The sequence below is a fragment of the Aspergillus lucknowensis genome (genome assembly GCF_044049455.1).
Source record: "Aspergillus lucknowensis strain CBS 449.75 chromosome Unknown BJX67scaffold_2, whole genome shotgun sequence".
Taxonomy (NCBI): Eukaryota; Fungi; Ascomycota; class Eurotiomycetes; order Eurotiales; family Aspergillaceae; genus Aspergillus; species Aspergillus lucknowensis.
In genome coordinates this window covers 371,834-393,408 of record NW_027263546.1, presented here as the reverse complement: position 1 = coordinate 393,408, position 21,575 = coordinate 371,834, and the positions used below count along the sequence as shown (strand labels likewise).

At 53.6% G+C, this 21,575-nt stretch overlaps 10 protein-coding genes across 10 annotated transcripts; 4 read left to right on the top strand and 6 right to left on the bottom strand.

The window, feature by feature from the left end:
* Window positions 1-222: 222 nt before the first annotated feature.
* BJX67DRAFT_340963 (uncharacterized protein) lies at window positions 223-2,741 on the top strand. The gene is made up of 2 exons (XM_071027837.1): window positions 223-245; window positions 310-2,741. The coding sequence occupies exon 2, from the start codon at window positions 339-341 to the stop codon at window positions 2,478-2,480; it is 2,142 nt and encodes a 713-aa protein (XP_070890885.1). The 5' UTR covers window positions 223-245; window positions 310-338; the 3' UTR covers window positions 2,481-2,741.
* Window positions 2,742-2,840: 99 nt separating this feature from the next.
* Window positions 2,841-4,113, top strand: BJX67DRAFT_91734 (DUF1014 domain protein). The gene has a single exon (XM_071035623.1). The coding sequence runs from the start codon at window positions 3,234-3,236 to the stop codon at window positions 3,990-3,992; it is 759 nt and encodes a 252-aa protein (XP_070890884.1). The 5' UTR covers window positions 2,841-3,233; the 3' UTR covers window positions 3,993-4,113.
* A 121-nt stretch (window positions 4,114-4,234) lies between these two features.
* On the bottom strand, window positions 4,235-5,354 carry pex7 (putative peroxisome biosynthesis protein (Peroxine-7); the record flags this gene model as incomplete). The annotated part of the gene is made up of 2 exons (XM_071030760.1): window positions 4,235-5,138; window positions 5,191-5,354. The coding sequence occupies 2 exons, from the start codon at window positions 5,352-5,354 to the stop codon at window positions 4,235-4,237; spliced, it is 1,068 nt and encodes a 355-aa protein (XP_070890883.1).
* A 21-nt stretch (window positions 5,355-5,375) lies between these two features.
* Window positions 5,376-7,592, bottom strand: BJX67DRAFT_91842 (uncharacterized protein). The gene is made up of 10 exons (XM_071035624.1): window positions 7,407-7,592; window positions 7,332-7,357; window positions 7,107-7,279; window positions 6,955-7,046; window positions 6,717-6,895; window positions 6,530-6,638; window positions 6,229-6,449; window positions 6,112-6,148; window positions 6,027-6,057; window positions 5,376-5,957 (listed from the first exon to the last, which is right to left on the bottom strand). The coding sequence occupies exons 1-10, from the start codon at window positions 7,438-7,440 to the stop codon at window positions 5,558-5,560; spliced, it is 1,302 nt and encodes a 433-aa protein (XP_070890882.1). The 5' UTR covers window positions 7,441-7,592; the 3' UTR covers window positions 5,376-5,557.
* An 832-nt stretch (window positions 7,593-8,424) lies between these two features.
* BJX67DRAFT_376755 (putative O-methyltransferase) lies at window positions 8,425-9,779 on the bottom strand (the record flags this gene model as incomplete). Its single annotated transcript, XM_071031946.1, has 5 exons — window positions 8,425-9,205; window positions 9,267-9,393; window positions 9,446-9,460; window positions 9,531-9,678; window positions 9,732-9,779. 5 exons carry the CDS (start codon window positions 9,777-9,779, stop codon window positions 8,425-8,427), a joined length of 1,119 nt encoding a protein of 372 aa, XP_070890881.1.
* Window positions 9,780-10,216: 437 nt separating this feature from the next.
* BJX67DRAFT_376754 (putative MFS transporter) lies at window positions 10,217-12,034 on the top strand (the record flags this gene model as incomplete). The annotated part of the gene is made up of 8 exons (XM_071031945.1): window positions 10,217-10,407; window positions 10,454-10,603; window positions 10,658-10,827; window positions 10,874-10,898; window positions 10,950-11,284; window positions 11,341-11,445; window positions 11,497-11,710; window positions 11,788-12,034. 8 exons carry the CDS (start codon window positions 10,217-10,219, stop codon window positions 12,032-12,034), a joined length of 1,437 nt encoding a protein of 478 aa, XP_070890880.1.
* A 557-nt stretch (window positions 12,035-12,591) lies between these two features.
* On the top strand, window positions 12,592-14,043 carry BJX67DRAFT_376753 (putative CUE domain protein; the record flags this gene model as incomplete). Its single annotated transcript, XM_071031944.1, has 1 exon — window positions 12,592-14,043. One exon carries the CDS (start codon window positions 12,592-12,594, stop codon window positions 14,041-14,043), a length of 1,452 nt encoding a protein of 483 aa, XP_070890879.1.
* A 560-nt stretch (window positions 14,044-14,603) lies between these two features.
* Window positions 14,604-16,388, bottom strand: BJX67DRAFT_91847 (putative ubiquitin-conjugating enzyme). The gene is made up of 4 exons (XM_071035625.1): window positions 16,274-16,388; window positions 16,122-16,216; window positions 15,331-16,067; window positions 14,604-15,273 (listed from the first exon to the last, which is right to left on the bottom strand). Exons 1-4 carry the CDS (start codon window positions 16,333-16,335, stop codon window positions 15,190-15,192), a joined length of 978 nt encoding a protein of 325 aa, XP_070890878.1. The 5' UTR covers window positions 16,336-16,388; the 3' UTR covers window positions 14,604-15,189.
* Window positions 16,389-16,531: 143 nt separating this feature from the next.
* Window positions 16,532-17,389, bottom strand: BJX67DRAFT_376751 (uncharacterized protein; the record flags this gene model as incomplete). Its single annotated transcript, XM_071031943.1, has 2 exons — window positions 16,532-17,127; window positions 17,197-17,389. The coding sequence occupies 2 exons, from the start codon at window positions 17,387-17,389 to the stop codon at window positions 16,532-16,534; spliced, it is 789 nt and encodes a 262-aa protein (XP_070890877.1).
* Window positions 17,390-18,129: 740 nt separating this feature from the next.
* On the bottom strand, window positions 18,130-21,058 carry BJX67DRAFT_91588 (putative homeobox and C2H2 transcription factor). Its single transcript, XM_071035620.1, has one exon. The coding sequence runs from the start codon at window positions 20,807-20,809 to the stop codon at window positions 18,278-18,280; it is 2,532 nt and encodes an 843-aa protein (XP_070890876.1). The 5' UTR covers window positions 20,810-21,058; the 3' UTR covers window positions 18,130-18,277.
* Between the last annotated feature and the right edge of the window lie 517 nt (window positions 21,059-21,575).

The following is a 21,575-nucleotide window of genomic DNA, read 5'->3' as shown; positions in this document are numbered from 1 at the left end:
GTGTCTCAAATATACAACCTGATAGAATGAGATGCAACGGTCGGGCGGGCCGTGGTTGCCGGCACAACAGGGCGGTGAGAGCAACAACAACAAACCATCAACCGATGCTGACCAACGCCCTCTCTGCATCTCGATGATGACTTTTGTTGCGTTTATACGATTATGGGATTCGGTAAATTTACAAATATCTTCCAAACTGCTAGGCAGTAACGGTGCCAGCAGCTTATCGTAACGACGCTTACCCTGTGAGCCTGGTTCTATATCGACTTCGTGCTGCCAAGCTGATCTACGTGGTGTTTTGTATGGCAGAAGACCACCTTCAGCATCCAAGTGATACGATGGAAGGGGATACCGAATCCCAGGCTCTAGGATCAAAAAGAGAAGCAGCGGAATCAGGCTTCGTTCATATCGGCGAAACAACTTCCTCCGCCGTGGCACTTGCGGAATCGGCCATCTCACAAAAGGGTTTGGGACACCCAAATCATGACACTCTTGACGAAAAAGCGCAGAGTGTGGCGCAGGATAGCGGCTACAACTCCTCCGGCTCTTCTATACATCAATCACCCCGAGAAACTCTCCCCGGCCAAACGGACGACGACGATGTGATTTGCACCCGATCAAGGGCGTCGAGCCGTACCTCAATCTCGTCCATTCCTGCTTCGATTCTGACAAACTTACCGGACGGGACAAAGCCTCTCTATATGCGTGACGCGCACGATTACGGGTTCCAACCTTGGGACAGCCATGGGGCGCGGCCTCTCCATAAAATTCGGCAACGCGAAGCCACGTTTCGAAAGCCTAGCTCCGTGAGAGCAATGCAGATGCACACGGAGGATGAAGGGGATGATGACGTTTTAACGCCACCAAAACGCCGGGGCAGCCAGCGGATTTCCGACATCTCCATCCGCTCTGCAGGTTCCTCGCCGTTGAAGAGATCCCCGTTCTATTCGCCCACAGGCCAGGTTAGCAAGCCCAAAGTCAAAAAGGAGTACCCGCTTGTCCTTCTTCACTGTACTTTATTGTCGCCATCACTTCCCGTTCCTGGACTGGCGGGCCATCCGGATCGTCAAAAGATTCTGAGAGACATTCTTCCCTCGGTGTATTGGAAGAGATGGAAGTTACTTGAAGAAAAGATTGGCTCGGGCGTACTTCGTGATCGCGGCGTGCTTATCTCGCACCCAGAGGATATGTACGATATACTTGAAGAGCGGCTACTAGAGAGTCTGGAGTTACAGCGGCCTCGCCTCGATCACGGCCACTTCCTTGGCCCCGATGAAACGGAGTCGGACAGGGAAGATCGGCTAGCACGGGAAGACAGTGGCACAGAGGATGAAGCCGAGGAATGCCCTGACTGTGGGGGCCGAGTAGCGTGGCACAATAACAGCAAGAAGTGGGAGATCAAAGTTTTCGCCGCCAATGGGCTGATGAGGGCAGGTGCGTGGGCTGCGGCCTGGAAAGAAATGGAGAAAGTCGATGTGGAGGTTGGCTTGTGGCTCCCTTCCGATATCAGAGCGAAATTGGAGAAATGTCTGGTGGAAGTCTCCTCTCGCACAGATAACAGTCTTTACGGCCCTTCGATGCAGAGACTGGGGGATGTAGTATTGGGAGAGCAGGCTCGTGCGCTGACACCGAGCCGTTCAACGGCCGATTCAGGCCCTCGTGCTCCGGAAGGCTACGAAATACCTTCCTCTTCCTCCAGACCAACACCCGCAGAATGTCAGAAGCCGGATATGGGCATCTCGAAGTCGTTAGAGGAAATCGACCTCCAGACGCTGTTGATAAACTACATCCGCGTCCTCGCCAGCGATCGACGCAATGTCGCTATCTTGTTCCTAAGCATCTTAGCCGTCTTTGGTGCCGTCAATTCTAGGCCTGTTGCTCCTTTGTCGGACCTGCAACCATTCCCGGGAGATGTATTAGAATATCCCATCTCGTCTGCGGATCTACTGCACACAACGGAAACCTGGACCGAGACTCCGAGCGCTGGAATTCTGACCGCCATGAGCTCAGGCCAGGCCGCTGTCCTTGCCCCGACGACTGGCCCTGAAGCGCCTATTCTTGAGGAGTTTCCCGGTTCAGAAGACTTTGTACGTCCATCTGAATCTCCGCAAGTTGAGCCCGAGGAACCTCTGCCAGCAACAGCGGAAGCACCGTCAGCTGAAAGCATTCATACTGTGTTGGAGGAGCCGGGGCAATCGGGGTCCAGTGAGACGTCACCCTTATATACAGAGCTCCAGGGAGCGGCGGTTCCAGTGGCCGAGAACACCGGAAGTGATCACGAGTCACCAGCGTATGGTCAGCAGGCCCCAGAAACCGAGCAGGATGAGCAGGGCGCGCAGGGCGAACCGACTGAGCTAAATGAACGGACCGAGGGGGACGAACAGGCCGAACCTGGTGAGCCGACAGCATCTACAATCGAAACGACGGAACCAGTTGGATCGAATGAAGCGCCTGAAGCCACTGAAGCGACAGTCAGTTGAATCTACTGAACCAGTTGAAACCGAATCTGTTGAAATCAACGAAGTGCATGGGGGTGAACCGAACGAACAGACATGATATGGACGTCACTAGGCAGCAATTTACGACCGATATGAGATGAATCTTGGATCTAGCTTTTGGAATTATGGACCTTGCTTGTTAGCCATTGCGGTATTCTTGTTGCATGAGCGCGTTTAGGATTAGTGTGCGATTTCAATTGACAACTTACTTCTACTTGATTCTTAGACGGATCTATGGACTCGCTTCTCTTCGTGGTCAACATCCATCATTCCCTTGCTAATCTATTAGCGTCGAAACAAATCCTCTCTCTTCAATCTATGACCAAGAATTGAATCCGTATACTTGAGAGGACTTGATTGCCTGAGGAATACCTCCCCTATAGCCTAATTAGTCATCGACCACCCCGCCATCAGATAACTAAATTGATCTGGCCGAACAACCTCAAACCCATGACTCAATTTGGCCCTCACACTCGAACACCCATCAGACATCTCAACTTTATCTACAGTCTCGCCATAACGCCCCTCTAAACCTTCGCGGGTCAACAGCCGGGAGAAGAAGAAGAAGAAGACGAAGAAGATCCAAAATGGGCGGCAAAAAGGGTGGCGGCGAGAACTCCAAGAAGGCAGCGGGGAACGCTCGCGTGCGTAGCCCACCTACCTACCTAACTTAACCCAGCCTGGTTTTCCCTCACGCCGTCCCTGTGCCTGGGTTCCGGAAGAGTGGTGCCTGTGATGAAATCTAATCTGAGACTAACCGAACCTGGGATACAGAAAGCTGAAGCCGCCGCAAAGAAGCAAGCAGTCGAAGACTCGAAGCGCGCCGCCGAGGAAGACAAGCACTGGGCGAAGGGGGCTAAGAACTCAGCGAAGAAGTTCGTCCCCTCTCCTCCTTTCCCCTCCCCCAAACAACGTTTGACAGAAACCAGAACCAGATGGATGGCTAACCCACATGGCGGGACAAATAGAGAAGACGCCGAAGCCAAAAAGGCCGAAGCCGCGCGCAAAAAGGCCGAGCGGGACGCCCTCCTCGCCGCCGAGGAAGCCTCGCAGCCCTCAAAGCCAAAGAATACCAAGTCTGCCACCAAGAAATCTGCTCCTGCGCCCTCTCGCAAACTCGACCTCTCTCAGCTCGACGAGCACGAGCCCTCGGAAAAACGGCCCTCTGCTGCGTTGAATGCCTCGGGCATCGACAATGCGCTCGACGCTCTTTCGTTGACTGGTCGCGGGGACACGGGGAAGATAGACCGGCACCCGGAGCGGCGGTTCAAGGCTGCGTATGCGGCGTTCGAGGCGAGGCGGTTACCGGAGATTGAGGTGGAGAATCCCGGGTTGAGGCGCCAGCAGCGGATTGAGCTTGTGAAGAAGGAATTTGAGAAGAGCGAGGAGAACCCGTTTAACCAGGTGCATGTTGCGTTCGATGCGTCGAGGGAGGAGGTTAAGGCTGTGAGGGAGGCGGAGAGGAGGAAGGTTGAGGCGAGGCTTACAAAATGATTTATGGTCTTCTCTTTTCTTGCATATACCCGGTTTTGATCACGAAAGAGGGACGTTTTGATGCCGTTTGATGCCGAATGATTGAGATGATGAACTTTTATATACATACTCGATAGACTGGATGAGTGTCTTTTCCAAGAATAAACAAGTCAACCGCAACAACCAAGACAGAGGTATCATATAGCATGCAATCTAATATCCAATACAGTGAGAGAAAAAAAAGAAAAGAAAAGACCAAGTGTCTACCCCATTACCGCACGAACATCCCACACATACACACTCTCATCCCACCCCACACTCGCACACCACCCCTCACTCCCAAAAAGACACCAATCGACCCCCGTCGCAAACTCCGTATGCCGGTTCATCCGCCCCAACTCAGCACCCATGATCGGCGTTGGGCCCGTCCGCATCAGGTCTGTATCCCCGACAACGCCCGCCGGCGACTGATCGCTCCAAGCGCGACAAGTCATATCGTAGCTCGCGCTCAGCAAGACATTCGAGAGGTGCGGCGACCAGGCAACCCGCCGAACGGCGTAGTCATGCCCAACCATCACAGCCTGCGGACCCTGCTGCGGCGCCCGGATATCGAAAGTACGGATTGTGCGGTCCACGCCTGCGACGGCAACAACGGAGGGGCGGTACTTGTTCCAATCGTGCGTGAGGGCTTCGGAGGGAGGGCATGCGGCTGGTGGGGCACCCGGTTTCCCCGGGATGGGCGAGACGGGCGCGGCGTGGATGGGGATCTGGAGGGTCAAATGGTTTGACGCGGAGGCAGGGGTGCGGAGGTCATAGAGGCGGAGGTAGGAGTCCGAGGCGACGCAGGAGACGATATCCGGGGAGTGGGGCGAGAAGGCAGCGGAGTAGGTGCAGCTATGCGTGGGCAGGGTGATGAGAGAGTGTGGCCGGGTGGGAGACCAGATGCGGACGGTGCCGTCCCAGCTGGAGGAGCAGAAGGTGTCCTTGGCGACGAGGTTCCAGGAAACGCTGAAGACTTCGCGGTTGTGTTCTTTCCAGTTTTGGATGGGGAAGTCGGTCAGGGTGTCGTCGAAGAGCTTGATGCTGCCGTCGCCGGAGGCTGCGAGGACTTGGTGCTCGTTTATCTCGGACCAGGCGAGGTCGTAGAGGGAGTCTTGCGTTGTGAACCTGGCTATGATTAGCTGTCTCCCTGTAGTGCATATTTTGAGCTGCGAGTTACCATTTTACCGGTATGATCCCGTTCGGAGTCAGCTCGAGGATGTACAGGCGGCCATTGCCGACCAGACCGAAGTTGGCGGACGAGGCGACGGCTAGTCGATTGTCGAAGAAGGATGAGTATTTGACCGCATAGCCGTTGTAGCCCTCTGTTCGATAATGGAGCATGTCGAGGGATTTCCTGGAGCTGAGAGAGTTGGTTGAGAACGGAAGCGGCAGGAATGACGAGCGAGTCTGGAATGGAAGACTGCGGGGAGTTTCGCGAGCCGAGGTTCCTGCCCTGGGGCCTGGAGGTACTTCACTGCATTGGTTCGACCATCTTGGCTTTGGCATTGCTTTTGCATTCAGTCGATCATCGGAATTCTATCATATTAACTGTATCCCGACCTCACTAACCCCGCCGTCGACGCCCCATCCTCATCAACCTGCACCGTTATATCCGTCTTCACCGTCACCCCTCTTACACCACCAGGACTACTGCCACTATCACCACCACCACCACCATAACTGACTCCCCCGTCCGATGTCCTCGTACCCCCACGCGCTCGGGAGGACCCCGTGTCTCCCTTGTCCGCGAAAACAGACATAACCACCGACCCCTGATTCTGCGTATGGCTCTGACCATCTAGATCGAGCCCCCGCCCGTACTGGTTCGCCGGTCCGGAAGTCCAGTACCCCCACTTCGAGGAGCTTTTCTTGTCGAAGACGACGCGCACGAAGAGCCGGATTACGGGGCCGCAGGTGGCCAGGAGGATGCTGTAGTTTTCGATTCTATCGCCGCTGTTGTTAGATGCTTGCAGGTATTAAGGTGGGGGTGTGGGGGGGCGTGTAGCGACGTACTTTACCCAGAGAATGAAGGGGATTATGTTGTCTGTGTCATAATTCGTCAGCTATGAGGTATAGACCTGGGAAAGGCACTGCGTACGCGTAAAATCATTCCTCTCCCCGAGTGATTTGAGTAACTGCGCAAGACATCATCAACTCCTATTCTAACACTCCCACACACCCGCTGCCCATCTTTCCAACACAGGAGGGAACCCACGTATGTTTTCACAATAGAAGCACACCCCGACAGTGCCAGCGGCCCACTCAGTATAAGCGTCTGCCAGATCCGGCGGTTCCTGGCTTGCTTCGGCATGCGCTTGAACCTCGCTAAGAACGAATTACCATTGGAGGGTGTACCGTCAATGGCTCGGATACTGAATTGCCACAGCTGCATGGCGGAGAGGACCGTAAGGGCAAAGTCGACGGCGGTGTTGAAGCCTATTACGGGCGTCTCCTGATTAGTACCCTTATAACCATCCGTGCCGTTGGAGAAAGCTTTCGTTGGCCGTATCACGTACCTCCCTGCACGAATCCAATGGTCGTCTGGACGTTCGGCGAATTGCAAGCGACTGAGCCATCCGTTGGGATGCCATCCCACATGTAGTGGAAGTACGCGGCTCGATTGGTCTGTTCACTCGGTGATTTGGCTTAGAATCGGGTATAGAAAACAATGGAGTGGACTGGAATGGAATTGGAAATGAATACCACTCGGTACGGATTCGGTCCGCACTGAAGAACAATCTGCAAGACCGTCACAGAATTTGCGATGATCTGGATGACCATTCCGACGATGATGGCGATGCGGATATGCTTGTCGGCGCTGTTGAAGCATGTATACAGGAACCAGGTCATCCCACAGCGGGAAAACATCGACGCGGTCACCGCTGGATCAGTCAGTGTCGCTCTTTATCTCATATCTTTCCATTCGTTTTAGGAAAAGTACCCAAAGGCTGAGAAAGGAAATCGTATTTCATGGCACCAATTCGTTGCGCGTCCGTCAGGAACCAGAGGTGTCGACCGAGGCCGTAATCGAGGCTGAAAGTATATGTTAGAAAGAAAATCTTGGGAGTGCGAGATAGAAACAAAAAAAGACACCTTTTCTGTATAAGAACGATATGTGCTATGTCAAATGCATAGCCGATCACAAACAACAGGTCCTCTGCTCCCCATACTCGTGTCGGAGAGCTGACTCTGGGCAGGATCCAGCCGGCCCATGCCTTGACGGTGTATCTAAAGATCAAAGCGACGGAGGCGAGGGCCGTGAGAGCCTGCTATAGGGTTAATATGGTCAACGGTTGCGGTTGACGATTAACTCCGTACCCAGCAAGCATTGACATGGGGAACCCCTAAGGGTTTTAGCTGTGAGTCGAGATTGGAAGGGAGGAGGCATGATACCGTAGTTTGCGCCCTCCGCTTGAGGGGACATCATTCACTGTCTGGCCGTTGGGTTTGAGCAATGGCACGAGATGGCGGTCTAAAAGAAAGAGGTTGAAAGACTATTGATTTCCCATGCAGGTAGGCTGCAGGTGAAAGCTACACACAAAGATACCAAGTTATTTCCCTCCAACGTTGGCCACCTCGCCCAGACACGGCCTAAGAAACAGAGAGCCAGGGTGGTGATCGAATGATACAAATTCTCGCGTTTGGAGGCGCACACCGACAGCGATCAATGACGAGCCTGGGAGTTGGAATTTGATTGACAGCCCCTTGCCTTGCTCACCCTTGCTCGACCGGATGGCTGGGGTGGGAGATTGCACAAGAATTAACCGAACCGGGTCCCAGATGAACCTTGTACATAGTTGTTCTTGCGTTTGGCCGGAGTTAAACTGGAGCGTCTCAGGTCGAGAAAGTCAAATTCGATGCTTGAGAGGCAAGGCTCCGAGAGATCGCGAGATTGCATCGAGATTGAACAGACTTTGGCTAATGCAAGATGCCATCGAAAAGCCAAAGCCATTGGTGACTCGAGAGGAGTGGTGCGTTGGTCAAGAGGCGGCTGTGTCAACGGGTCGTTTGACAGGGATCTCGACTTGGAAAGACCACTCGGACGGTTCGCGGAGGACCGAGGCGATTCTCCACCATCGAATTAGGTGGAGACCCAAGGACGTGCGCGTCGATCATTCTGGAGTCTGGAGTTCCAGAGAGAATGAGTGTTGTTGCAACTTCCTCGAAGGAGTTCGATTTTGAAGCCTGGTTCTCGCCGCAGCCCGCGGCCTCGACAGCAGCGGACAGAGGAGAGACGGAATCGACGAAGATTCATTCCAAAATTAATCTCAATCACCCTTGAAAAGCCGCGTCGAGCTTCGCAGGCTTGGTCATAACAAGAATAGCACGGTCCTTGGCAGACGGGACCGGGTGATCCTTCCATAAGCGAGACCGCACCCTGGAGGAACTTCCTTGACGCGGGAAGAGGACATCATTGGAAGCTCTCCTTCTTCCGAAATTCGATCACTCCTTCCCCCAGCTCCGGATACGCTTCGAATGTCACCTTGAGCCCCGCCAGCGCAGCCATCCGACGCCATTCCGCACTGTTTCTCTCGCGGCCCCCATACAGCGCCACCATGCTTGAGTGCATGAACGCGTAATTCACGTTCTTCGAGAACTCGTGCACGAGGAGCCGTGAGTGCGGCGCCATTGCGTCAGATAATTTCTGCAGTAAGAGTGCAGCGTCGAGATCAGGCAGATTGTGGAGGATGTGTGCCAGGTGGTAAACAAGCGCACCTCGCACAGGTTGCGGACTGTCGCCTTTGAAGTTCCAACTGATCAGAGTGATGCCTGCGGCGTCGCCGAGATCGTCATTGAACTCCTCCACGATCAGATCTGCCGCTTGGAACTGCGGGAATGCCTCCTTGATTTCCAGAAGCATTTCGCCCCGGCCGCCCCCGATATCCACCATCGTGGTCGAGGTAGAGGGCCCAGCATCCTTGACCACTGCGGCAAGGTCGTATCCTAGCGATTGCAGACGGTCGGGCGTCTTTCTGGTCTTGAAAAACTTACCTACCATGAAAGTATTAAAGCTCTCCATACGTCCCTCTGCAGCCATAATAGAGTAAGTATGTTGCTTTACGTACTCATCCTTCCCCATCATCTTATACGCGTATTGCATCGGAGTCTCGCACTCTTTAAACGGGTAGGTAAAGTTCTCAGCCTTGAGCTTGGGCATGAGGAACGCTCCGGCGAGGAGGGCCTCGGTGGTGCTATGTCAAGTCAGCCACAACTCCGCTTCGGATTCCTTCCAATGGAACAGGACGATCTTACAAATGAGTTGCTCCATGGACCGCGGACGGAGACTCCGCCAGATGGCGGGTGAGAGAGTTCGCGCTGTACAAATCCTCTCCAGCAAGGTCCACAAGGCCCAAGCCACTCATGGCGTAGAGTGCATCTTCTGCTATCGAGTCAGGGATGAGCCAGCCGCAGAAACTTTAAAGTGGACTCACGAATCAAAGCAACGGCTACTCGTGTCAATTGAGCATGGTCAGTTCAAGTTCGGAGTGTCTTCTTGAAGGGGAGAGTAAAACTCACGCGGAATGGGGTTTGTGGCATCAGCCTCGCCGAACGTGGCCTTGTACGCGGCCAAGACATCCTCTCCCGTAGCGGGTTTATTAATATCGACCAGGATACTGAAGAGATGAAACCGGGCAGCAACCGGGACAAAGCCTAGAGCGGCAGGCTAGAGCATCCGGTCAGCGTCTTAGCCCGAGGGGAACGGAGCTGGGATCTCACCGAAGTCAGAGTCTTAGCCAGAAGAGCACCAGTAGCTGGGGACGACATCCTGATAGCACGAGAGTATCTTGGGGGTGTGGAGGAAGCCAGGCTGAGGAGGGCAATAAGTAAGGAGAAATGGAGACTCATGGAGCTGGGAGGAGGTTCTCCTCGCTGCAGCAAAAGAGTCCACCCTGCACAATATTACCCACTCACCCGACGAGTCGCTTTCCACTCGCCTATCATTGTGCATCTGGGCGAATTGCGGCCGTTGTCTACTCACTTCTCGGAAATAGAAGAAGCTCAGACCCTTGTTGGAGGTGAAACCATCGCGTGAAAGGCCATCAACCACGCTATTCTCGCGTGCATCCAAGTGCAAGCCTCGACCCAAAGGTGAAGTCAACAGTCCTTTGTGTGCGGAGCAACCTTTCCTGACGAATTTCCCTCTCGCTCCCCCAATCTTCCTTTGTCTTCATGTCTGTCCAACTCTCGCATCGAGCGTCACAATGAGTGAATCACCACCAGAAAGCGCAACCCTGCAGGAAAAAACCTCCGAGATGCAGACGGTTGAGATTCCGTCGCTCTCCACTCTGACGAGCGAGGCTAGCGAGGAAAGCAGGAATCCTCGCAACTGGAGTCCATGGAAGAAGCGGTTGCTGTTTATTGCGCTCATGTCAAGCTCCATTCTCGCTGATGGGTCTGTCGGGCCTCTTCCCTTTTCTATCTCTCGCTAACACGCACAGAGGGATGACGTGGGGAGCAACGCTGATTGTCGACCAGGCGCTCGAATGGGGCATCAGCGTCGACAAGTCGGCCACCAGCATGAACTACGGGATGCTGTTGCAGGGCATTGGTGGCCTAATCGCGATTCCACTGATCGAAGCTTACGGACGGTACGATTTTCCTTCCAAGTGTTCAGTCTTCATTCTGGGTACTCATAAACGAAGCCTCCCTGTCTGGCTCTGGCCGCAGTTCATCACCACATTTATGGTTCTCGGCGCAACGCTCTCCAACAACTATGATACCTTTACAGCCTTCCGATCCCTCCAGGGTCTCTTCGGAACTGTCCCCCAAGTCGTCGGTCTTCCGATCATTCACGATATGTATGATCCAAAAGGTATGTACAGATCGCAGGTATACCAAGCTGATGCTAACGGTTCTAGACTGGCCGCATATGATCAACATTTGGTACGTACCGTCCACTCATCCACTAAGCCCGTCTGAGAGTTGATCCACCAGGGGCACAACCTTTTTGGTCGGTCCCTTCCTCGGCCCTGCCATTGCCGGATACATCGATGCTGGGAGCAACTGGAAAGTCTCATTCGGCATCCTCACCCTCTTATACGGGCTATCAACCATTCTGATCTTCATATTCGGATACGAAACCTACTTCGTGAAAGGACAAGAGAGTCAACGCAATACGCGCCTCCAGGCTATCTTCGGCATCAAGAGCCATAACCTTCCAGTCTTGCCGACAGTCGCCTACTGGACGAAGACGCTGCTCATCTACATTTTCAAATTCCCCCTGCTCCTGACCGGTATCTCGACGATGGTCAACTTCTGCTGGCCTATCGGTGCGAAACCCTACACAGCAATGAAAGTTAAAAAGCCATCTGTCTAACAGAAGCAGGTATCACGGTGACTGTATCCACATTCGTCGCTCAACCGCCTTACCTCTTCGACACTGTCGAGTCATCCTCTTTGCGATGGGCTCCCATTTTTGGCGGTCTTCTCGGTACGCGCGCTTTTTCAATTCTCATACACACTCGTATCTAACAACACGCAGGCTATGCCTTCGGTTTCTGGTTCAACGACTGGATCTACCGCACGCGCCAGCAAACTTGGCACCCAGAATACCGACTCCACGGCGTCTGGTTCGCCATTGGCACCATGGCCTGCGGCCTCCTGACCTACGGCTTAACACTCCACTACCACAAACACTGGATTGGCCTCGCATTCGGCTGGCTGATGGTTGTTGGCGGTATGATTTCGAGTACGGTGTACGTCCCTCGCCTCCTCCCTCCACCTGCGTTTTCTTCACATTTTGGTTGTATACTAATGTAATGCGCCCACGCAGGTCTATAACCGCATACGCACTAGAGAAATACCCAGACCAATCCACCGTCGTCTCGGCGATTATCAATGGCTGGCGCACGGCAAGTGGGTTCTCCGTGGGGTACTTTCAGCCCTCATGGATTGTGAGGAATGGATTCGCTGCCGTGTTTGCGACGCAAGCGGCAGTTGTTGTAACTGTGTTGGTTTTGACGATTACGCCGGTTATTGTGATCGAGGGGCGGAAAGCGAGGGAGACGGCCACGAGATAGTAGGGGCTGTTTTTTTGTATATACCGTTTGCGCATTAGCCCAGCTCCCACATATAAATACATTAAATTATGCATAGCGTCGTATGCTCTGTGCTACTCGTCGTATGGTATTTTCAGTGCATCAGGTTACCCGCGACTCAGTCAAGTCTCTAACCCCTGATGAATCCCAAATATAGGTGATTGCTCTTCGGAAAGGACATTCGCACCTGGTACCTACGAGTAGGTAGGTACTGGCGGTATATTACTGAATCCGGTCTAGTGTTCTCCGACAGGCATCTCGACAACGTCCTTCCCAGCTTAAATCGTCACAAATCCAGCAAAAAGACATTGGAAACCTGGAAGCAGGGAGAAACGAGCCAAAACATTAAGCCAAGTGAACTGTGACTGGCCACATCCAGAGCAATCACGTGCCCCGTATTGCTTACACGAGCATCCAACTCTCCTCCGTCCTTCAAAGCTCTCCAAGTTCCTGTCTGCTCATCTCGCCCAGGTATGACTCGCGCAAGTTCCCCGCTCCGCTAGAATAGCTCATGATGCCAATCTGTGGCTCCCCTCCCGATGGACCGCTATCTCTCGCGCAAGAGACCACGCAGCCGTAGCCGCAGCCGCAGTTGCAGTCCACCAGCGAACCCCAATAGAGCACCGGTACCAGTGGGAGCAAGCGACGACGATGACGCATCGACGGACATAAAGCTCGCACAGCTCGTGTCTCTCTTCGTGGACACGCCACAGGATACATTGCTTGATATCCTCGTTTCGTGCGGTGGATCGGTGGAGACTGCGATTACCACGCTTACCACCGAGCAGAAGAAGCAGCGTAGCCTCGGAAACGCGAAGCGAACACGGACGACGGCGACGGCGACGGCCGCATCGTCGGCATCAGCAATCCAAACGTCGCTTGCTTCGCATGTCCTTGCGCCAGGGGGTATAAATAAGGATGGAGACAGCAATCCAGCTCCGAAACGAAGAAACCCAGTCCAAAAGGGGAAGACGCTGTATCTTTATAGCCCTGAGGATGTCGCGACGCACACCTCCTGCACGATTATCCACAATTTCCTCCCAGCGGAACAAGCGAATGCGCTCCTACTCGAGCTCCTCGATGAGTCTCGGCATTTCTCGCGCTACCAGCTGCAGATCTTCGAGCGGACCGTTGAGAGCCCGCATTCTACGTGCGTCTATGTCTCTACGCCGGAAGAGCAGGCCGAGCGGTTGAATGACTACTCATATGGTGGCTCCTACCACACGAACATCCGGCAGGCGACTCCGCACCTCCGCGCAATCTCCGCGCAGGTCCAGAGGGCCGTCAATGCGGAGATTCAGAAACGCATACGGGACGTCTACCCGGGCGGCAAGAAACTCATGTACCAGTCTCCGCGGGAGTGGATTCCCAATGCTGCCTTTGTGAACTGCTACGATGGCCCCGCGGAGAGTGTTGGATACCACACCGACCACCTGACCTATCTCGGTCCGCGCGCGGTTATCGGGAGCCTCAGCTTGGGCGTGCAGCGGGAGTTTCGGGTGCGGCGGATCGTTGCGGATGAGGCGGAATCCGGGGAGGAAAATGCGAATGCGAATGCGGAGGCGCGGGCTCACATCCAGGGCCAGATCTCTATTGCTTTACCGCATAATTCTCTCCTCGTCATGCACGCCGAGACACAGGAGGAATGGAAGCATTCGATTGCGCCCGCACAGACTATCTCTCCGCATCCGTTGTCCGGTAATCGGCGGATCAATGTTACCTACCGCTGGTATCGGGACTCGCTCCACCCACGGAATATCCCGCGGTGTCGCTGTAACGCTCATGCCGTCCTCAAGTGTGTCCAGCGCAAACGTGACACTCGGGGTCGGTATATGTGGGTGTGCTACATGGGTTCCAAGCCGGGGAAGAAAGGCTGTGGCTTTTTCCAATGGGCGGAGTTTGATGATGACGGCGAGCCTCTGTGGAAGACCGCTCAGGTCAAGAATGAGGAAGATGAAAAAGCCCCTGAATTGACCAATTTTGCCGGCTAGAAACGATGTTCGGCACAACACAAGTAGACCAGCATTGGATACAGGCTAATCTACATGGACAAAGTGATAGACCTCTTTAACATGGCCACAAGATGTCGGAGCATCGTTGTACAGTCTCGGCAAGAAAGCATCCCCAGAGCCCTCATGCCAAACCCAATCTGAGAATGATATAACGCATAAGCTGTGATGTAAAGCCGCTGGAGGGAAATCGTCCATCTTGTCACTATCTTCATTCCTTTGTAATGCTGCAGGGTATCGGCTGATTCTCGTAAATCCAATATCCGAACAAGTACCGTTGCTTCAAATCTTGACTGTGAGCGGCTTAGTTCGGCGCGCTTGACAATCAAGGGGCGAGCGCCCTTTGTCTGAGGGTTGTACATACTATGACCGTAAGTCTAGCCAAGTAGAGTGTCGGGAAAGAGATTCCACTTCTACCGAGAGTTCCACGCCGCGTCGCAAATGCATTCATTTCCCAACCTAGCAGTTGAAGTTGTTGGTTGGGGTCGCATGGTTCAAGCTCAAATGGGCTTCTGACAGTAGAAACTGTGAGCCGCAATAAAGTTAGCATAAGGGGGCCGTCCGTTGAGGGTTGTCGTGGAATATACCGGAGCCCTTCCCGCCTTCAAACCTCGGCCATACCAACACCACCTCGCGACTCGAACGCGGTCTCATTGTTTTCACGCGCACGTTCCGCGGCCCGAGGATCAATAGGCTTCAATCCCCTCCATACGGCACTCAGTCGTTTTTTGAGCCACGGCTTGATGGGAGAGAAGCGACCGGAGCTCCAGAACTCAGCGCATCCCAGGGCTAAGGCGAATGCGCAGCAAACGAGAATAATCGGAACCAGGACTAACGCCACGACGATAATCGCTGTTTTATGCTTGGTTTTCATGGCCATGCCGATACAGTGAAATTCAATATTGCCATGTAAAAACGCGATAGTGATGGGGTACTCGGATATGGGGATTGATAGGTGTACGAGCTATCCGGACGTCGAGAGCATCTGTCCGCCGCTTGTTGGTTGTGGGTCGTGCCTGCCCTGTCGGGCCAATGCATCCAGGAAGGGAGTGTGCTTTAGAAAACTCTGGACGGAAGGAGCCAAAGGTGAGCACTCCGGTCGCAGTCAAACAAGCCCCAGTTGATCACTCATTCCGAGGCTTGCTCCACAGGTGGAACGAGCGTCTGCTTGACAGAATCAAGCGTAGATTTGTCTAATCGATGGAAGCGAATCTATACATCATCAGTCACGCCATACACAGTGCAAACCATGCTCCAGCTGAAACATACCATCTCCTCTGCCGCTCCCCGAGCTGTGCTTCCAAACAGAGTACCGTCGGACCGACTCGCTTCAATTTCATATTGGACACGCCTCGCCCAGATACCATCCCAATGCCAGTCACCTGGAAGTCGTGCTTGCGGGTTCCCGCGCTTGGAAGAATTATTCATCTCGATTGTATCGCTATCTTTCCTGTGGGCATTCCACGCGTGCCACGCGCTCGGATTACCGGCGGCTTCGAGCGGCACAGAGTCAAGAACATTCTCGTCGTCGAACGAAGTGCGGATATAGTCTAAAATTTCTAGGACGGGGATGGATGTCCTCATCTTTGGAGAGATCTCTGCTGAGGATGCAGCTGCAGCATCTCCATCGTCACCTTCGCGTTGCTCTGATTCTGCGGCACCTTCCAGAGACGCTCCTTGGGTAGTTGTTGTCTCCGGCCCTCCGGTATTCGAAGCATTTAAGCTTACAGGTCTCGAGGATGCGGCTGATCCGACGCCAGTGCGTCTCGCCCGGCCGAACCAGTGGGGAAATGCGTGACGGAGGCTGAACCCTCCTGGCGGTAAGCGTTCTTCGTCCGTCGCGCTGACGGGATCTTCATTTGATACGCCGGTGCTGAAGGTATATGTGGTAAGAGGTACGATCAGAGGATGGAAGACGTCGGTGGAGAAGGTAACTAATGGTGGCCGATCGGGGTACGTCGGTGGAAAGCGTATCTGGAATCGAAGAATGGCAGAGGCATACGGGCCTGATGACGAGATCATTAGTCTGAGTAATCGCTTGTATACAAAACATAGCATACCGGAGCGAACAAAGATCACACAAGCCCAGAGAGTGGGATCTCCGGGACCGAGGGTCACATAGACTCCCGGGGGAGCAGCATGTCTGAGGCTTGCACTGGAGCAACAATAAGCACGAGTCTCATTCGGCTTCTCTCCGCATCGGGAGGCTCACTATTCCTGGAGAAGTTGATGCCTCCGGAGAGACGGGATATTAGGCAGCCGAGTCGTTGACATGTTGCCAATTGAGCGCGATCAGCTGTGAGACGGGGATGTTTTGATGTGATCTCAGGAGACGCCTCGGAGAATCGACGATGGGCCGAGCGTTGGTGGAGCTTGGCAGCGGGTCCAGATAAGGGCTTATCGAAAAAGCAATCTGCATACTTCATGCTTGTCCATGCTTCGATTCTTATTGAAGACTGCCTATACTAATCTAAGGAGACTTATCATCCTCCATTTTAATGTTAGACGGCCTTCTCAGATTCGAATTTGGCCCCGTAAATCCAAGAATCGCCATTCCTCCCTCAAGGCCCTCATAGATCCCACCTGCTACCGCCTCCACCCACCACGACGTTGCGCTCGCCGCAGTATCACCGATTTTTCCATCATATATATTCAAGACCGCAGACCCAAAGCGCACACTGCCCATACCCACCCGCTCGGCAACATACAGCGCAAAAGCAACCACACGCTCCATGAGCCGCAGAGACCGCTCATGCCGATACAGGTGATACAGAATATCCTTGATGAACGGCATGAGAAATTGCACGATAACACAGAAATATATAATACTCGACGCGAGTAACCGGTGAAGATACGACGGCCTGTACTCGGGCGCGGACGCCGTCACACCCCTCCTGACATTCTCGGGGATACTCCCACGGATTATGGCGGCTTCTTCGCTGGTCACGTCCTCCGGGAGCCCGGAGAGGAGGTAGGCGATGGCATTGACATACAGCGAGCGGACGACATGGCTTTCGCATTGGGGCTGTTGCGCTTCGTACCCGGCGTTACGGAGGAGGTTGAGTGCTACCATACAGTTAGTTAGACAGGGTATAATGCAACGGACGTTACATATATGGAAGAGATCGGACATACCAAGACTCATTCGATTCCACCGGAGTCCCGACTCCATTTCATAATTGGCCATTTTCACACCCATAAACTCTTTGCTATTTGCACCCCCCTCCTCATACGAGCCAAAGGCAAAGCCGGGAGAATCCTCGAAAAGCTGAGCGGTACCCCCCGACGAAGATGGGCGGGACGTGCTACCCCCAACGTTGGTAGACATTGTTCGCGAGGGCACATTCACCTCCGCTCTTACTCCGGAGTACAATTGTGTCTCGTCAGACACCGTTTAACGGGGGTGGGGATAAATGGTGGCACGATCGAGGCGACTACCCGGATGTGTTTTCCATTGGGATTGCGTCGGCCATATTTTCCGGGAATGCCCCCTTATCAGCTGGATTGGAGGCAAATACAAGTAGAGTTTCGGATTTTCAAGGTGAAGTTGGGCTGCCGCAGCAGTCGCTCCAGGAAGCTTCTGGGTGCGTTTCGAGGGAGAGGGGGGATGGGTAGGTACGTACTTTGGCATACTGATAAGCCTGCCAGTGCCTTTTATTGGTGGAGAAGAGAGTTTACATAGCCCAGCTGTGGCGGTATTGGCCATGATACGGCGTTTTCATAGATCTCAGAAGGGAATTGACATGCATTTTCACATGTCAGTTGGGCTGATCTCTGGAACTTCTGGTGCTCTGAATTTGCTGGGAGAATTACGGATAAGTCAAGTACTAGGAAGTCAAAAAGGGAATCACAATCGTGAAAGGTTGTTACTCGGTGCCATGTTGTGTCATCGCGAGCACGCCCTTCCAGAACCCCGCTGATCACAGCTGTTCTCGTTATTCTTCACGCCCTTCGGATGCGCCCAATGACAGGCCAGCCACGACAGACGCTCTCTCAGCTCGTGAAGAACACGCCGAGAAATCAAGAGTTACTTTGTCTTACGAAATCATACTGCGGGGTCCGAAAGCAGAAGGCGAACGATGTAACTTGGAACAAGAGGGGGGCGCGAGACTATAAATACAGCCAAATTCCAACCCATGTACAGGTATGTTACTTTATCTACAAATCAACTTTTCAATCTCCATCATTATACCACCTCGAAATTACGCCTGCTCAGTCATGCTCCATCAGTGCCTTGAAAGCGGAGATCCGGTCGGCAAACAGCATCAGGCATCGGCACATCAGGTTGCTTCGAGGAAGGGATGGGAATTGGAGCCGTCGCGGCACTGGTGACCATCCCAGTCATATCCATAGGATCAGCCGCATTGTGAACCGCGAAGTCTCCGCCACTATCGTCAAATCCAAAGCTCAAGCCTTGCAAGCCTTCCACCGGTAGCTGCTCCTCATAATGATCATTTAGCTGCTTCAGGAACTCAGGATCAAAGCCCATCTGCACAAATGGGTCCACAGACGTGCTCAGCGGTGTGGAGAACGGCGATACGCCGGCCGACACGCTACTACCGAAATCAAGTGATAATCCAGAGTGTCGGGCGCCTGGAAACTGCCCTGCACTGCCCACATAGCTGCCAGCTGAGCTTCCAGGAACGCTTGCAGCAACAGACGACCGACCTGTGCCTGGGATAGCCGGGCTCTGAAAGCCAGGACTGGGATATCCAGAGCCCATGAACGACTGGCGAATCCGTGGTGGTGGTCGCGACTGTCCTTCGTGACGCGCGTAAGGTGGCTGCATATCCAAATTGGCGAACTGGTTATGTTCTGAACCCGTTGCAGGTTTCAGTCCCGCCTCGCGCTTCAGAAGATCTAGCCAAGTGGGATTATCGCAACAGGTCTGGTTCCAGGGATCATCAGACCCATATATTATTCTTCGTCCTTGATCTTGGATCATCTGGTCCGTCGGGACGACGCCATTCGCCATGTTCTCTCTAATGAACACAACGAGTTCGCGCCTGAGGCGCTCAAAGCAATTTGCGTCTTCAGGAATGCGCAGACCGGGTCCAGGCATGCGCTCGGAGAGCTTGAACGGGTCCAGAGTGTGACGCTCTTGACCGATGAGGTACGGGGGCATGGCGTTCTCAACGAGGCTCTCAACGACTGGTTCGAAACCCCAGTCACCCTGCCACTGGGCCATGTCGGCACCATTCTTGAAGTGGGTAGCAAGATGGTCGGCTCGGCCTTTCCATGTGGTCAAGGTGATTCCACAGAAACCGCACCGAGATATAATTTGCGTGGTATGACTTCGCCATTGGTCCATGGACGGGTCAAATCGTACATTATGCATCAACCTAAGATGTTGGTTGAGATGATCTTTGCGGTAGAATGTCCGCTCAGCCTCAGTCTTCTCTGCGCAATTGCTATAATTGTGTGTTTCGAGGTGGTCATGGTCCGGGTCAATGGCCATACAGAATACACAACGGTTAGCACCGTTTATGAATGCCACACCCCCGTGGGGCGCACATGTCCATTTCTCCAGGGCTAAGTGCAGCGACTTCTCATGGCGCTGCCAGTCATACTTGGTCTGGAATGAGTCTGCACAGAAGGTGCATTGGTAGATCCGGGCGCTCTTGGCTTTCTGCTGGGTAAAGGTGTTTGCAGGGGTAGAGGGCTTGCGGCGGCGGCGGCGTTCCTTCCGCTCCATCGAGCCAAACGACCGGTGAGAGGAACGATGAGAAAATGCAGAGGCAAAAGAAAGATCAGAGACAGAAGAGCGACTGGCCGACCGACTGGTCTCATGGCTGCTCACAAGGGAAGAGGCATCAAAGACATTCGAGTTGGCATGGCTTGAGTCATTGCTAGACCCAGTTCTCCGAGAATGGGAACGCACGTGACCGGACTGAGATCCGTGACGCACATCAAGAGATGTGTCCTCCAAAGCTCGCAAAATGTTGGAAATAGCAGCCGGCTCGTTTTCAGGAGGAGAGTATTTCCATCGCTCCAAGGGTGTCATGAGCGTGTGGTCAATGTGCGGTTGCTTGGGGATATCGACTGCGCCAGGAACCGGAGAACTGCTTCGGGGTGAAGGGCGAACTTTACCACGTCGTCGGGCATTGGCAAGCCAATTGGTGATCTGAGTGCGCCTCAGCCCCGTGCGCAACTCCAATTGCTCTTTCTCCTCCTCAGTGGGATAGGGGTGGTCGCTATGCCCATTGAGCCAAGTTTTGAGGATCCGAACCGCTTCTCGGGAGAGGCGAGAGCTGCTCTTTCTCGCGCGGGCGTCGACATCTTCCCCGATACCGGAAAGAGACTTGAGTGCTTTTTTCCCTGTCAACCCTCCGGTAGGGATGTCGATATTCTCGGAGATTGGATGTAACGTGTCCAAGAACTTGCCGGCGGGCTTTGAATGAGTGAAGCTACACTCGCGGTACAACGAAATGCAGCAAGTGCAACCGCTCTTCTGCATCACTCCTCGCTTGGCAATGAAGCAGTCTAGTCCCATGTTCCTGCAAAAGTCACATGGATCTTTGGCACGAAACATGGGATAAACACCCTCCGGATCGGGTGTATCAACCATCGCACCCTCACAAACATCTTGCTCCAAAACAGGGGTTGGGAGTCCCAAAGACTGATCATGTAAAAGAGACTGGTAATTTGCCATGGCATCGTTCTCGTCGATCTCGAGATTATCGGAGGCAACATCGTCGTCCCGAACGAAGGAGCCCGATGCGGCCTCGTCAAAATCGAAGAACTCCATCGTTAAGGTTTCCCTTCGAAGTAAAATCGAGTTCGAGGAATCTGCCGCAAAAAGTCGTCGCGACTTGTGTGGCTTCCGCAGGTGGCACAGCTCTGTCGTGAAGCGTGAACAGTTTGGAGGGGAAGAAACTGATACTGAGCGGAAGGATGAAATGGAGACAGGACGAATGCCAGGTGGGCGGAGGGGGGTGGATATCACTCAAGCACTCTGATTTTCGTCCAGGGCATGAAGAACATGCCGGAAAGAGATAACCCTATCAGAGGCTTCTTTCTTTCAGCATCAGAGAGCGATTCGCAGACTCAAGGCAAGATGAAAGCACCGAAGCTCCCCTCAATCGTCTCCTTCGGTCGGGTCACCGCATATCGGAGGAGTTGCTCACGCGGCTTCGTCTGGTTTCGACCGAGGAGTGATTGGCTGGTTGCGCTTCTTCGGGGCCAGATTTGAGAGTTCAGCCCATCAGATTTGGGGACAGTGGAACCCCTGCTCGAACTCGACCCATGGATAGGCGCGAAAAGGCACTTTCTGGTCGTTGGAGAGAGACGCTTGTCGAAGGGAACAGAACTGCACGCCCTTTCAATGACAACGCCAAGCCTAAAAGGGTTAGCCCGCTCAGCCCAATGAAGTCAGCATGCATCACCACTGGACGCTGCCAAACGATATCGGAGGAGTCTTTCTCCTCCAGCCATCAAGAGACAGTTCTGAGTCAAGATAACAATTGTTATCGTTATCGATACTTGTCATGCCCCTTCATCACGAACCATCGAGA